The sequence below is a fragment of the Carica papaya genome, chromosome 6, assembly GCF_054855325.1.
Source record: "Carica papaya isolate Zhongbai chromosome 6, ASM5485532v1, whole genome shotgun sequence".
In the NCBI taxonomy this organism is placed as follows: domain Eukaryota; kingdom Viridiplantae; phylum Streptophyta; class Magnoliopsida; order Brassicales; family Caricaceae; genus Carica; species Carica papaya.
Genome location: NC_142314.1, coordinates 33,488,970 through 33,505,790, shown reverse-complemented (window position 1 = coordinate 33,505,790; position 16,821 = coordinate 33,488,970). Strand labels below are relative to the sequence as shown.

Here is a 16,821-nt window from a genome sequence, read left to right as displayed (position 1 = left end):
GAAAATTGGAAAGGGCGTCATCGGAGGTATTTTTGAAATTTTCCGCAGCAGCGTCACCTGGTTTCGCCGATATTTTCAGCCAATTGGCCGGTCTTTTTGCTTTAATTTGGCCATAGATGAGCTAAAATTTGAATTTCGAGCAAAAGAGATTTTTTTTACCTTTTTTGACGGTCGAAAAGGGTTCTAGTGCAGTGGTGGGTGGCGGCGGCTCCTTCCCAGCGGTCAGGTCTTCTTCTCTGGCGAGGGGTTTTGGCGGCTAGGGTTAGGGTTTGGTGCGAATATGAGTTATATATATCCGTCCGCTTTTGATCTGAACCATCCATCGCGTTTGATTTGGACCGTACGATCGCGATTAAATAGGGAGTGAATCTAGACCGTTCATCGTGATCCAATCTGGATCGTCCATCATGATCTAATCTAGATCGTCCGATCGCATTTGAATCTGGCAGTTCGATCGCGTTTGGGAGGGAGCACATGCAGTCCATCCGTGTGCGCAGGACCGGACCTAGACTGTTCGATCGCGAGCATGTAGATCGCCCGCGTGGCTCCTCGTGTGGCACCGGGTCAGTGCCCGTTGCCACATGGCGCTGGGTCAGTGCCCGTTGCCACGTGGCGCGTCCTAATTCATCGGGACTATTGATCGGACATCCTACGTGGTAATTTTTTTTTAAAATTATATTTTGACCCTTGATTTTCGATTTTTCTTTTAAAAATACCATCAAAAGCCAAATTTTTACCCTTTTTCCCCATAATTGCTTTTAATTTCATCCTTAATCAATTTTACTTCCTTTTTTAATCTAAATTAAAATTAAAAATTGAAAAATTAAGAAATTATATTTATAATTAAAACTTAAATTACATTAAGATTAAATTTAGGGTATTACAACTCTCCCATCTTAAATGAAATTTAGTCTCTCAAATTTGTCTCTCTCACTCTCAATCAAATAACTAGGGATATTTGTCTCTGAAGTCTGATTTTAGCTCCCATGTGGCCTCTCTCGGTGTGTGATTCTGCCATATGACCTTAACAAAGAAAATTTTTCGATTGCAGAGTAATATGTTCTTTCGGTCTACAATGCTGACCGATACTTCTTCTAGGACAGATCCTCCTGGAGTGAAAGAGGCTCGTGAGCCAAGATGTGAGAGGGATCTGAGTTGTACTTGTGTAACATGGACACATGAAACACATTATGGATCCTGAAAAGTACTGCAAGCAGTGCCTGTCTATAGGCAGCGGTACGAATTTTGTCCAAGATTTCAAATGGTCCAATAAATCGGAGATTCAGTTTTTCCCTCTTGCCGAACCTACCGATTCCCTTGAAGGGAGTGGCCTTGAGGAATACCTGATTGCCTTTCTCAAATTCTAAATCCCTTTTCTGGGTGTCTGCATAGCTCTTCTACCTGCTCTGAGTCGTTTGAATGTTCTTCCTTATCTTAACTATTTTGGATGTAGTCTCCTCTACCAGATTTGGGCCGAACAGTCTTTCCAACAAATCGGCGATCTGCATGGGCGCCCATGTAACGCCTCATACAGAGTCATGCTAATACTCGCTTGTAGTTGTTGTTGTAGGCGAAATCTATCAGGGGTAGATGGTCATCCCAATAACCCCTAGAGTTAAGAAAATAAGCTCGGAGCATATCCTCAAGTGTGCGGATTGTCTTTTCTTACTGTCTATCTTTCTGAGGGTGGAATGCGGTACCAAGGGATAGCTTTGTTCCCATGGCTTGTTAAAAGCTAGACCAAAATCGAGAAGCGAACCTAGGGTCCCTGTCGGACACTACTGTCATTGGTGCTCCATATAGTCTGAATATTTTTTGGATATACATTCTTACTAACTTGTTAAAGGGATCGGTCATCCTAATGGATAAGAAGTGGGAAGACTTGGTAAACTGGTCAACAATTACCCAAATTACATAATGTCCTTAGCGTGCCTTAGGTAATCCTGTCACGAAGTCCATGGTGATATATTTCCACTTCCATTTCAGGATCGCTAATGGCTGAAGTAGCCTGCCTGGGCATTGATGCTCTGCTTTGACCTGTTGACATACCAAACACTTAGAAACAAAGTTAGGTATATCTCTTTTCCTCCCATTCCACCAAATCGGGGTCGTATACTTTCGTACATCTTAGTACTTCCGAGATGCATGACAAACTTTGAGATATGAGCCTCTGTTATAATGTCATTCTTTAACTCCTTGTCACCTATAACACACATCCTATCTTAGAATTTGAGCAACCCATCCGTGCAGACTCGAAATTTTGAGTTAACTCCCTGTTCTGCATCTTTCTTGAGGGCTGCTAGGGTGAAGTCGGCAGACTGAGTTTCCCTTATTCTCTATATTAACTCTGGCTGGACGGCCAGGTGGCCTAAACATGTGACTCTTATCAAGTCCTAAAACCGTACTTGTTGTGCAGCCCCTATCTGACTGCATTCTGAAACCATCAATTGGGGTAATGTACCTATACTTTTCCTACTGAGTGCGTTTGATACCACATTACCCTTACCCGGGTGATATAATATGTCGCAATTATAGTCTTTGAAAAGTTCTATCCACCTTCTCTAATGCATGTTTGAGATCCTTCTGAGTGAATATGTGTTTCAAACTCTTGTGATCGGTATAGATCTGAAAGATCTCCCCATACAAAAAATGGCATCAAGTCTTCAAGGTATGTATAATTGCGGCAAGCTCTAAGTCATGGGTGAGATAGTTTTTTTCATGACTATTCAACTATCTGGATCCATAGGCTATGACCTTCCCATGCTGCATCAACACACAACCCAGACCTAGGTAGGAGGCATCATTGTAAATTGTATATTCGTCTGATCCGCTCGGCAAGGCCACCACAGGTGCAGTAGTCAGCCACTTCTTTAGTTCTGAAAAACTTCTTTCATAGTTCTCGTTCCACTCAAACTTGACATTCTTTTTCGTGAACCAGGTCAGAGGAGCAGCTAGACTAGAAAATTCTTCCACAAACCTACGATAATAACCCGCCATTCCCAAGAAACTACGAATCTCCTTAACTGATCTCAATTTTTTCCAACCGAGCACTGCTTCAACCTTTTCGAGGCTCACTAACACTCAATTGTTTGATATGATGTGTCCTAGAAAGGTGGTCTATTTAAGCCAGAACCCACACTTACTCAACTTTGCATACAGCTTCTTTTCTTTGAGAACCTACAAAACTTGAGTCGGATGGTGGGCGTGTTCCTCTCTACTTTTTGAATAAATCAAGATGTCATTAATGAATATAATAATAAATTGATTCAAGAATTGTCTGAAAATCCTGTTCATCAAGTCCATTAAGATGGCTGGAGCGTTGGTTAGTTCAAAAGACATGACCAGGAACTCAAAATGCTCGTACCTGGTTCGAAAGGCTATATTGGGGATGTCTTTTGCCTTGATTCTTACCTGATGGTAACTTGAATGCAAGTTTATTTTAGAGAAAACCTGGGCACCCTGTAACTGATCGAAGAGGTCATCAATCCTGGGGAGGGAATACTTGTTCTTGATTGTGACTTTGTTCATACCTCTGTAATCAATACATAATCTCAACGTTCCATCTCTCTTTTTAGCAAAGGTGACTCCAGCACCCCAAGGGGACACACTATGTCAGATAAACCCACTGTCCTGCAATTTAGTGATCTGTTTCCTCAGCTCCTGCATCTCAACACGGCTCATGCAGTAAGGAGCGACCAAAATGGGCTGGTACCTGGCTCAAATTCTATGGTGAATTCAACTTCTTTGTCCACTAGTAATTCGGGTAATTCATCTAAAAACACATCTGAAAAGTCTCATACTACCGGAATCTCTTAAATATAAATTTTTTTCTTGGGTTTGCCTTGTACCATGTCCGGGTTGGCTTCTACATCCTGCTGGGTGAGATTATAAGTTCTACCCTGATTCTGGTTCATTGGGCACTCCCTTGCATAATGTTGAGCACTACCACATATGTGGCAGGTGTTGTTGAGGTGATAGCAGGGTCGGTCCCCATGATCCCTGCCACAATGCTGACAGATCTTACCGCGTCCTACCACTAGAGCCTGAGGGGGAGCCTAGATCACCGGCCTGGGCCTCTTATTCTGTTGAACAGACGCAGTAGGTGCTGGTCTGCGGGGTGGAGCTGAGGGTTTGAGGTTTCCTGCTGCCTGAGAGAAGGTGCGGAAGCTCCTCTTCACTAGCTGTGCCTTGACAAGAACGACCGAGTAAGTCTTGAGCTCCAGCATAAACAAATGCTATTTGATCTCTGGGCGGAGACCCCACTCGAACCTTCTAACTTTCCTGCCTTCATCCAACAATGTCTCAGGAGAATATGTCCAAATTTAGAAACTTGTGAGCATATTCTGACACAGTTATGTTCCCCTGGACCAACGGTACAAACTCCATCTTCTTCAGATGTCGGAGATGCTCTAAAAGGTATTCTGCATGAAAAGCCACCAGGAACTATTTCCAAGTAACTGGAACAGACATGGTGGTCTGTCTGAGTTCCCACTAGTGGTCTGTTTCTTCCACTAGCATATAGGTAACAAGGGTGACTTTCTGTCCCAGGGTCTTGAAGGTCTTCTCTGTCTCTACTAACAACTATTTGGCATATTCAAAAGATGATCCCCCTGCAAAAGTATATGGGTTTAATCTCTTATACCTCCTTATGTAGCTTGGGTCCATCATGGGATGAGCTGGATCCCGTGGAAGAGGGACAGGGCCATGCTGAGGATGGATTGTGTGGCCTTGCAGTGGTACTTGCTGATATGGTGGGGTCACCGAATTGTACTGTGGTGGTGCCAGGTGGTACTGTGGCTAGGACACCGAATCATATTGTGGTGGTACCGGGTGGTACTGTAAAGGAGCAGGGTCGTACCGGGGTGGCTCGGGATCCTCTCGTTGCAGGGGTGGCTCAACCTGTGGTAGTGGAGGAGGGTTAGGTAGCTCCCTCCTTTCCTCTCGGCCCTACTGGGCAGCAATGAGTCTCTCCAGCATCTCAAATATCCGGTCAACATCTTCTCTAAGTGAGCCATCCCGAGCTGCTCAGTTTAGTGGGGGTCTTCCTCTCCTCATCTATCTGTACCTGTATTTCATACGGAACGGTTGAGTGATAATCCATTATTTTAGTGTTCCCTAAGAATTTTGTGTAAGGAATGAGTCCGAGGAATGTGACTCTGATACCAATTATAACGACCCTGGAAATATCCAAAGGAAATAAAAGACAATTAAAGTGTGAAAACGTAATAAATGTTCAGGGTTTACATTCCTTACACAGATAACTCAAAATACCAAACAGCATTATAGAATTCACTCTTTTGAAAGAAGCATAAGAATAAGGAAATAAACGGGAAATATAGAAATCTAGCATCTACTCGCAATCTTCCTGCGGATTGGACTCTGGAACCTGGTCCTCTTGATCTGAAATGGTTAAATAAGGGATGAGCTACACTAGTCCAGTAAGGATATCACATTATATCACCGACACAGAAGTAAAGTTTGTATAAAATCAACACACTAATAGAGCACTTAATTTAAATAAATTCGTTTATTATAAATACAACCATTTATCGATTGCTTACCGTAGTGGGATTCATAAAAATAACCTATGCAGACCATTAATATCATACAAATCATAGTTTCATGTAAAATCAGCAATATAACATATATCATAAGTCTATATATATCGTTAATAAACCAAATAATAACTGTCACTTTTTCACCAGTCTACTAGTATCCATGGGGGTTCATAGGAATGTCTCCATCACCACGTGGTATGTCCTAGTTCATCGGGGCTACTGACCGGACATCTTACGTGGTAATTTTTTTAAAAAATTGTATTTTGACCTCTGATTTTTTATTTTTCTTTTAAAAATACATCAAGAACTCAAATTTTTACCTATTTTCTCCAGAATTGCTTTTAATTTCATCCTCAATCAATTTTACTTCCTTTTTTACTCTAAATTAAAATTAAAAATTGAAAAATTAAGAAATTATATTTATAATTAAAACTTAAATTACATTAAAATTAAATTTATGGTATTACATCATGTGTTCATATTACGTAAATATCATCCTGATCCATCACATATAATTCAATATGAGGAGATTTTTATTGAGGAATAAGACTATTCTGATGGTCAAGGTACTCTAGTGACATCATTCGCCAACGGAAGCTACTTGGGAGACTGAAGATTCGATGTGAACTCGATTTCCTCACCTACTTTAGAGACATGTCAAATTTAGAGAACCAAATTTTTATAAGGAGGAAAGAATTGTAATATCCATCTAAAGAAAAAAAAAAGAAGAAATGTAAATAAAAAAATAAAAAATAAATAAAATTAAAATTAGGATTTTAAATGAAAACATTTGAGAAAAAAGAGGGCAAAAACATAAATGAGGGGAAGTAAAAGGGGGCCAAAAAAATCAAGAAAATGGACGGCCCAGATCAAGCTTGTGAGATCCAACAGCTGGGGGGAACGGGCATAAAAGGGAAAGATATTAGGGTTTTCTCTTCATTTTAAAGAGTAGCCAAAAAAGAGAAAGGGAAAAGAGAGAGGAGTGATCGGAAAGAGAAATAAGAAGAGGGTTATTGTGCGGGGAAGCTGAGAGAGAGAAAAGAGAGAGGAAAGAAAGAGAGAGGCCGGAAAGGAATAAGGGAAAGGAGAAAAAAAAAGAAAAAGAAGAGAGAAAGGGAAGAAAAAAGCGTGGCCGAGCGGGGAAAGTAGAGAGAGCCTAGAATGACCACTGCAAAGGGAAAAAGAGAAGAAAGAGACTGGCAGTGGCGGTGAGTGATGGAGTTTGAAGCCGAAGGGAAGAATAAGGAAAAGAAAACGATCGAGATACCATGCGAAGGTGGAGACCGATGCGAGCAAAGGTTTGGGAAATCACCATCCAAATCTCAAACAAGCTAAAGCGTCATGGGGTGACCGAAAGGAGACCATGGGAGCCAAGCTGAGGCTGAATCACTCACATCGAAGGTAAAATCGTTCTGTTTTCATGTTTTGGTGGTGGTGTGAGCGCCGGTGGAGTGGGACAGTGTCGGGCTGGTCGTACAAACTCGGTCGGGCCACCCACCTGTGCGGAAACCGAGGAGGTTTCCTCAAGAATAGGGAAAACTCATCCACCTTGGAAGCTGAACGATCTTCCACAGGAATGGAAGTCAGAATCACCTTTTGGGATTTTAATTTGCCTTTCGGGAAGCTAAAAAGTCTTCCTTAGAAAATGAAAATCCGATTCACCGAACGGGAAGCCGAAAGATTTTTTGGATACGGATCCCAAAAATCTTGGGTATTCCATTGGATGGTCATTTAAACCCGTAATTTGATTAAATTAATTTTTAGTCTTTCAAAGTATTTTAATTAATTTATATCATGGATACAGAAAAATTTAGGCATTTAGATGAATCTGGAAAGACACGTAGAAGTGTAAGTATTTCTAAATTTCAAGCGGGTTTAAATTTCAAAAAGTGCATTCATTTCATAAAAATTATAAATTTAGAAATTAAAATGGATATTGACTCAATTTTCGATAAAAAATAAAACCCAAACTATGATCAGTAAACCTAAGCAACTGGAATCCTATGAGAATACGAAACTAGAAAGCAAACCCAATGGACTAAGAATTATTTGTACTGTTGAAATATGAAATTAAAAATTAAGAAAAATCAAGTGAAAAATTAAAAAATAAAAAGAAATAAAATAAAAAGATAAAAATAAAAAAGAAAAGAAATAATTGAGGTTATGAAATAATCATTTAAATAAATTAAGAATTTTGAAATGAGAGGGTAGGAGTGAATAGGGTAAGGACCCTGAATACCTTCTCGTTTAGTCTGAATCGAGGAGAGAAGTATGTGTGTGTGGCTGAAGTTCAGCGGGCATGGTGAACTTGCATATAGATAGAGTTTGAAACCTAATCCAGATATAGATAGGTATTTATGAGTATGAGTCACCTAGCAAACGTACATGTTGTGACCATTGTAAGATTTGCGTGTGTGTGCTATCCATGCAATGGAGGGATCCATTTCGCCTTTCTTCGATGACGACATAAACGGCATCACGCGATGAAACATTAGAAATGACATTTTCGCGTGTATATGTAATCTTTCGTGTGTATATGATTATGTTTCGAGATGATAAATGATATTCGAGTGTATCTATGTTCTTTCGAGAGTATGTGGATATACATTTGAGGATTGTATATGATATTCGAGAGAATTTAGAAATTAATCAGAAACATGTAAAGTGGTAAAAATAATAAATGATTTTTGTATTGAAACATCATTATTGCATTTGTCTCATTCTGTGTGTTTTGCATAAAATCTTATCTAGGTTGAAAGAACAGAAATATTTATTGAGTTAGTGAAACTCATTAAATTTCACCATGATATTTTTCAGAAGAAAATAAAGCGGCAGTAACGCTGCTAGACAAGTAGAACATGTAAAAAAGGTTCTTATGTTTTGTATATTTTGTGCATATTTACAAAATTTCTGTTTTATTTTGTTAAACTCTAAATTTTGCTCTCATATTTTGTATATATAATTATTATATATATCACATGAGATGTTAAATTGTATGATAAATTTTGATATGTGTATATATATATTTTGTGGGTCCATTGCACGAAAATGACATAAATATGAATTGCACCTCATAATGAGTGTCGAGGTATGATAATTTTTTATACACGTGATGATAACTAAATATAAACAAAGAGTGAATGAAACTTTATATAGATTATATTAAAATAACAAAAATTTAAAAAAATATGAGATATATGGGCCTAGAAATTTTCAAATAAAATATCGAAATATCCAATTTAATAATGAAGTGGTTTACAATTATAATTAGAGGAAAGTAGATTGATTCCATGACATTACACTTTAAAAAAAAAAAATTTGTTTAATTACATGGATTTGGTGAAGATTAGATTTCATGACATCCATAATGGCGACAAACAAATTCCCCATAACATATAATTATCAAAATTAAAAAAGTACAAGATATAATAAAATAATAAAAAGCTGTTTGGTCCACCTCTATCAACATAATGGTAGCAATTATCATGGCATAAACTTTTTTTCCAAGCATATAACATAATATACACATATATTATTTTTTATATTAATCCAAAATTGAATGCCTAACTTCTAACTTTGTGAGGGTAAAAAAAATAGATCAAGTGTCCCACAAATTATCCATTAATTTTTATTTAAATTAACTAAAATGTAATTAACAAATATTTAAAATTGTATTTTCATAATTTTACGTATATTTATGATTAAGTAAATTAATATTGGAATTATTTTAAATTTTATTTTATTTTAATTTAATTAGTACATGAGATTTTTAGTTAAATTTTAATTAATTATTTAAATATTTTATAATATTTTTATTAACTAGTGGAACTTGAGCACGCATATATGTAGAGGGAGAGTCTACGAAGGCGAGGAAATTTTCCACCCAAAGTACAGACACACGTGTTGATACTGTGGTCGGTTATGGCAATTGTTGGTAGTGGTATTATGTAAATATATTATATTTGTTCGAGTAATTTTTAATTATATTTAATTTATTTTGAATTGTAAGAATAATTTATAAAAAAATAAATAATTTTATTAAATTTAATCTAAACTAAATTTTTAACAGAAATAATATATGTTAATTTGATATATTTATATCGTAGTTATTAATTTTTAATAATTTTAATATTGTAATTATTATACCAATATATACCGAAAATAATAAGATATATGAAACTAAAATCTCAAAAATAACGAAACATATTCTCTACATTTTTTGAGAAACTATAATTTATAATTATGTAAAAATTTGAATGTAGTTACTATATTATATTTTTATGAGATGAAAAGATATATAAGAAATACTTTCAAAAAATAAATATATGAATATAAATATTATTAATAAGACGATAGTTTATTAGTTTTAACTCTTTATTAAAAATATAAGTTTAAATTTTATTAAAAATATAAAATTTATTATTTTATTATTATGAGTATATTATGAATTTGTGATGATAAATTTATAATATTTAATTTAATAAAATTAAAAATATAATTTATTAGTGTATTAATAATATCGTGATAATTAAATTAAATTAAATATTAACAATTTTATTGTATATTTAAATAAAATTTAAAATAACTTTAATCAGTCACAATACACTAAAAAATAGTAACAATACTTTATTTCATAAATATATATATATATATATGTATGTTAAACTAATGGTGACCTGAGTTATCTCTTAATATACACTCGTTATCTATCAGCCTCTCGGTCTGTGAGCCAACCCTTACCATACATCTATACTTACAAAGCGAGTACAACATTGAAGTTGCCAGCGAAAACAGGTAGAGTTACTCTATTTCTCTGATCTGTGTCAAGAGGCGTAGCTATATATACATATATATATATATATAAAGTTGAGGTGACGATCGACGGATGGATAGGAAGCAACTGGTGGTGCGAGGGGCTACAGCGGTGGCTGTGGTATTCGTGGCTGTCGTTTTAGCACCTTTCGTTTATACAGCCCCCAAAATAAAAGGTTCACGCGACGTTCTACACGCCTCTAAAGTTCTTGATCTCTCCACCGTCGGAGCTGTCGCCGGAGAAGGTCTCGATTTTGACCCAAAAGGAGAAGGTCCCTACACCGGTGTTGCCGATGGCCGGATCCTCAAGTGGGAAGGTGACTCCCTTGGCTGGACAGAGTTTGCCATCGTCTCTCCTCACAGGTACACACACACACACATATGTATATATGTATATTAGTCATGAGCCTCAGTTTAGCTCAAATGGTTATTGACAGGCTCTTAAATTTTCTTTAATAATCATCTGAGTCCCATGTGTATATCCTTAAGTTGAGTATGAAAAGTGATCAAGACTGTATTAGGGTTAATTCCGTGAGTTAATTAATTTATACAAAATTTTTGTTTCAGATTTCTTGTAGTAAGAACAAGCAATTAGGAGTAACACATACACAAACTTGATTATACGTATAGAGTATTTTATAGTTTATTTATTAAAAAAGATATTTATTTTTTAAAAAATATTTAATATATCTCTATATTTACTATATATGAATTTATCAAAATAAATGTTTTTTTTTTAACTCATGAAATAAGAATTTAATTATATTATTATTAGTATGCAGGTATATAACTTAATTAAAATTTATAAGTTTATTATTAAAAAAAAGAATATAATAAATAGGTAGGTTGAATAATTTGAACTTACACAATAAATTAGGTATTCTTTCATATAGATTATAGGAATATTAATTTTCTTTTTCACTATTTTATGTTTTTAAATTTGATAAAATATAATTATAATTAAAAAATTAAAAAAAAAATCTTAATAGTGGTGGAGTCCAGGCTCCACTTACGACATTATTTATTAAAAACAAGACATAAAGCAAAAAATGGACCTACACTTCTTTTCACACTACTTTATATACCCTCTTGACAAAAATAATAATAATAATAATACATATATACATAAGTATATATATTAAGCATTTTAGATTATAAATTTATATATAAATACAATTGATACATTTAAAATGTTATTTTTTTATAATTTTTTTAAAAAATTAAAACAAATATTTTATATTTACATAATCTGTAAACTGATCTCAACCTTTTTTTTTTTTTTTTCTGATAAACTTTCTCTTGCTTTCTGAAGCTTTTTCAATTCATGGCATCACGACAAATTTAAATTATTATCCTTGTTGCGTCTGTAGTGAAATATGTTATCCGATTTAAGATTCTGTTCTGTGTGTCTCTAATATATGTATTTATATGAAAGATTGATTAAAGAATGTTGTAATTGATGAACTAAAACCAAACTAGGAAGAGTTGCACCCGTCCATCATTTCCACCATTGGAGCACATATGTGGGAGGCCATTAGGCGTACTGTTTGAAAAGAAGAGTGGAGATTTATACATCAATGATTGTTACTTTGGACTCATGGTGGTCGGCCCCGAAGGAGGCCTCGCCAAACAACTTGCCATTGAAGCCGATGGTCTTCGTTTCGATTTCACCAACCATATGGACATTGACGAAGTTGACGATGTCATCTACTTCACTGACAGTAGCAAATTTTACCACATCAGGTACGTCTTTCTCTCTCTCTCTATATATATATATATACATTCGTTAATTTTATGATGTTATACATCTGGGTTTTATGTACGTATAATATTTCAGGACATACATGGATCTGATCATGAGCGGGGACAAAACTGGGAGACTGATTAAATACGACAAGAAAACTGGTGAAACAACAGTGTTACTAAAGGGTCTTGGATTTCCAAACGGCGTCGCATTAAGCAAAGATCGATCCTTTGTTATAGTGGCTGAGTCAACAAGTTTTAGGGTTTTAAGGTACTGGCTTCGAGGTCCAAAAGCAGGGAAGCATGAATTGTTTGCTAATCTTCCTGGTAGTCCAGACAATATAAGAAGAAATGAAAATGGTGAATTCTGGGTGGCTATGTATACCAGAAAAACTCTGTTTGCTTACATGAGTTTTACTTATCCATGGTTTGGAAATACCATGCTTAAGTTACTCAAGTTTGATCAGATAAACTCACTGTTAATCGGAGGAACTCCCCATGGACTTGCTGCGAAACTCGGTGAGAGTGGAGAGATTCTTGAGGTTTTGGAAGATATTAAAGGGAAAACGGTGTCGTTTATCAGTGAAGTTCTGGAGAGAGATGGGAAGCTCTGGATGGGGTCTATAACTACACCTTATATTGGCATTTACGATTACCATAACTGATCGTCTAGTGCTTCGTTCTTCATCCCATATACATACATACATATATATACATGTATGTATGTATGTATCTATGTTATTTGCTTTCTATCGGATTATCTTGTGATCAATCTCCACTGGTGTTGTATTCATGTGAATTGTGTTTTGGGATTTCCATGACATGTCTGGATAAGGTGTTTTCTGAGACAACCTACTTCAATAAGATGTCTTGTCGTTTTAGAATGAATATATATATATATATATATATATGTAGGTATGTACCCGCGAACATTATGTGTGTTTTGGAGTTGAATTTTGAAGTTCTTGATATGAAATTTGTTATGAGTCGTCATAAAATGTTGGGCTGCTGCGTTGTGCTTTATCGGGTGAGATGGAATTAAGTGAAGCGGGTCGGGTTATTTGATTTTATATAATGGGCTATTTTATAAATATATGCTGAAACAAGTTGGGCTTTCAAATGGATTTTATTTAAACTAATATATGCATCAAAGAAAATGTATTCCACAAGGCGGGGAACCAGTTCACCACCGTATGACTGACCGATAATTACTAGTGATTCCAGCTTCACGTAGTCAAGTTGCAGCCTGCTATCCGAACTGAGGATGGGTTTTTGGTTTATTCAATCACATAATTTGCGCTCCTAAAATATAGTGTCCGCGGAACTTTCTGTTTAATTATATCGAAAGACTCAATGAATTGGGATTTCCCTATTGGATCATGTCATTTTGGGGCAAGTGGATCATCTAATCTTTCAATGGCATGTTTCCGTCCTCTTTCCCATTACGTAGAAAAAGTAAGCCACCGGATCAGGTACAAAGTACTATCATTACTACTTGAACAAGTAGACATCAAATCCGTAATCGTAACGACCCAATTGAACATAATTTTATTTTTTTTAAGATTAAGATACTATCATCGCGCTTAATTGTTTTAAGGGATTTCAAAAGAAATTATTCTTCTCTCTTTTTCTTTTGGTCCTTTCAGATGATGCATACTAAAAATAGAAAATTTAGGAGATTTCAAATTCAACGTTTGTTTAATTTCCTGTTCTTATCTTCCAATTAATTATTGACTAAATAAATGAAAATTCGAAATTTGCAGCTACCCCGCCTGTTTAAACCCAAACAAGAGAAGCTGATTTCCTCAAATCACAAGAAAGGAAAATCTTTCTTCCCTCGATTTATTATTGATTGATTCGTTGAATTCAATATTTGAACTGGGAAACAGAATCCATTTCCATAAATTCCATGAAGCTTTTATAGAATAATATAATTCCATCAACTTAATTTCCATTAAGTAAGGCATCTGCAAGATTGATTTTCTTTAATTGCATATAATTAATTAAGTCAATACATTTATCTATCAATATATATCACACACATTGTATCTTTCACCAACCTCTCGCTCTCTCCCCTCCCCCTCCCCCTCCTCCTCCTCTAAATTTCCTCTGCAAATAAAAATGGGTAGAGGGTTAACGATGAATATAATTGGAGTGTTGATAATATCAATGGTGGTGATTTGTGGTGGCCAACAAGTGCCTGGTAATCGCTGTAATCTTTTTAAGGGGACGTGGGTTTATGACCCATCTTATCCTCTTTATCAAGTTTCAAATTGTCCTTTTGTACAAAACGAGTTTAATTGCCAAAAAAATGGCAGACCAGACACAGATTACCTCAAATTCCGATGGCAGCCATCTTCCTGCAACTTACCCAGGTATATATATCTATATATCTATATACCCATATACATATATATGATTCTTATATAAACATATATGTTATATACAGTTTTCTGAGATTTGGGTGTTTTGAAATTTGGGTTTAAGAGAGAGATACTATAAATTTCAAGCGTTTTTCACTGTGGTTTCGGGTTTAATAAATCGTTATCGCATTTAATAAATCATGTAAGCTTTTTATCTTTATTTACGTGGGAATTAATTTGAGAACTGTTTAAATTAACTTATTAATGAGCCTTAATTAGTATTACGCAGCTAGCGAATATGCAATATTCCATTGGTTTTGTATTTGAATTCTCCTACTACTTTTTTGCATCAAGGATGGAGATTTTTCTCCTTGGTTATTTGGGTTTACTAATGATTTTTTTTTCCTAATTATATTCGTATACGTATGTATTACATAGTTCCAAGGACCAGTAGCCAAAAAATACACATCGCATATAATTACACATATATATATTGCTTATGGTCGATTGCATCAAGCCCGATCTGTTTGATGGAGTCTCCATACAATCCAAAATGAATTATGAAGCAAGACAAATTGGTAGGCAATCAATCAAATCTGGTAAGCTTTTATTGAAAAAGCTAAGTCAACTAGCCTGCCAAACATGCGTATATGAACAAAAGATTACTAATTAAAAAATTAATTAATTTCTCTGGTGGGTATTTTTGTTTATGTCTCATTACAATCTGGGAATTGATTAATTAATGAATTAATGAATTGGGCATGTCTGATTTCATGATGAAAATTCGTTGATGTAGATTTGACGGTCAGGATTTCTTAAGGAGATTAAGAGGAAAAAGCTTGACGTTTGTAGGAGACTCATTGAGTTTAAACCAATGGCAATCTCTTACGTGCATGCTTCACGTTGCAGTTCCCGCCGCCAATTACACCAATACCAGAACTTCTGAACTCTCCACCTTCTCCTTCCCTGTCAGATTTCAACTCTCTTATTACTTACTTGTTTAATTAAAGTTTACATTTTTTTTATAAGCTTCTCTTGTTCTTTTAATAGGGTTATTATTTATTTTTATGAATCGTGGACTAGAAAAGAATTAATTCATCGTTAAATTATCCGCAGGCTTACAGGAGCAAAGTGAAATTTTACCGTAATGCATTTTTGGTGGATATAATAAGCACCAAAAAAGGACGAGTTCTGAAACTGGACTCCATTGAAGGTGGGAAAAAGTGGAAGGATGCTGATTTTCTCATTTTCAATACATGGCACTGGTGGCTTCACACCGGCAGGAAACAACCGTACGTATGTGTGTATATATGTGCATGTGTATACATCCAACTCCTTCATTGATATGTTTGTATATGTGATATCTGTGTGTGTAACAGATGGGATTTTATTCAAGAAGGGAATGCTACCCACCGCGACATGAACAGATTAGTAGCGTTTGAGAAAGCTTTAAACACATGGGCTAAATGGGTTGATCAAAACATTGATCCTGCAAAAACTACAGTTTTCTTTCAAGGAATTTCCCCAGATCATGCCAAGTAAGTAATTGATACAAACATATATCTCCTATATAATTATATAGAACATATACATTTATCATAATACAAACCATTTAATATAATACTTTAGTGATAAATATAAACTTGTTATATATGTATTTTAAATATGAAACAAATTAATTACAGTGCGAGTGATTGGGGAGAGCCAACCAAAAGGAATTGTGGAGGCCAAACGAGACCATTTACGGGACCTAAGTATCCAGCAGGTCCACACCCGGCGGAGGTGGTGGCGGAGAAGGTGCTAAAAAGTATGTCAAAGCCGGTGCATTTGTTAGACGTAACGGGATTATCACAGATGAGAAAAGACGGTCATCCTTCTAGCTATGGCATGGGCGGCCATAGAAGTATGGATTGCAGTCACTGGTGTCTTGCTGGAGTCCCCGATATTTGGAACCAACTTTTATATGCTACAATTATTCAAAATTAACTTAGGCATTAAATTTCATTGTTATATAAAAGTAAAAATAAAATAAAATAAAGTAAAATTCTTTAATAAATAATAATAGAATTACATTTTTCATTTATTTTATTCTAATTTTTAATAAATTTATGCGAAAGATTGATATATACCCAATTAGTTATAAGTTATATATATATAGATACACGTGTATGTATCAAGAATTAGCAATACATACTACTCATACTAATATTGTAAAAAAGAATTTGCTGTATAATATAAGCTTAATATCATCCTAATCTAGAACAGTATAGTATAAGCTTAATATCATCATAATAATTTATTGGACCGACCCGAATAAAGTTAAATGTCCTTAAATTGTAAATATT

General features: G+C 35.2%; 2 protein-coding genes across 2 annotated transcripts; both read left to right on the top strand.

Moving 5' to 3' along the window:
- The first annotated feature begins 10,225 nt into the window (after nt 1-10,225).
- LOC110814946 (protein STRICTOSIDINE SYNTHASE-LIKE 10-like) lies at nt 10,226-13,001 on the top strand. The gene is made up of 3 exons (XM_022042540.2): nt 10,226-10,733; nt 11,850-12,113; nt 12,208-13,001. The coding sequence occupies exons 1-3, from the start codon at nt 10,444-10,446 to the stop codon at nt 12,776-12,778; spliced, it is 1,125 nt and encodes a 374-aa protein (XP_021898232.1). The 5' UTR covers nt 10,226-10,443; the 3' UTR covers nt 12,779-13,001.
- A 1,050-nt stretch (nt 13,002-14,051) lies between these two features.
- LOC110814947 (protein trichome birefringence-like 43) lies at nt 14,052-16,559 on the top strand. Its single transcript, XM_022042542.2, has 5 exons — nt 14,052-14,488; nt 15,273-15,444; nt 15,593-15,768; nt 15,856-16,014; nt 16,162-16,559. Exons 1-5 carry the CDS (start codon nt 14,235-14,237, stop codon nt 16,460-16,462), a joined length of 1,062 nt encoding a protein of 353 aa, XP_021898234.2. The 5' UTR covers nt 14,052-14,234; the 3' UTR covers nt 16,463-16,559.
- The last annotated feature ends 262 nt before the right edge of the window (nt 16,560-16,821 follow it).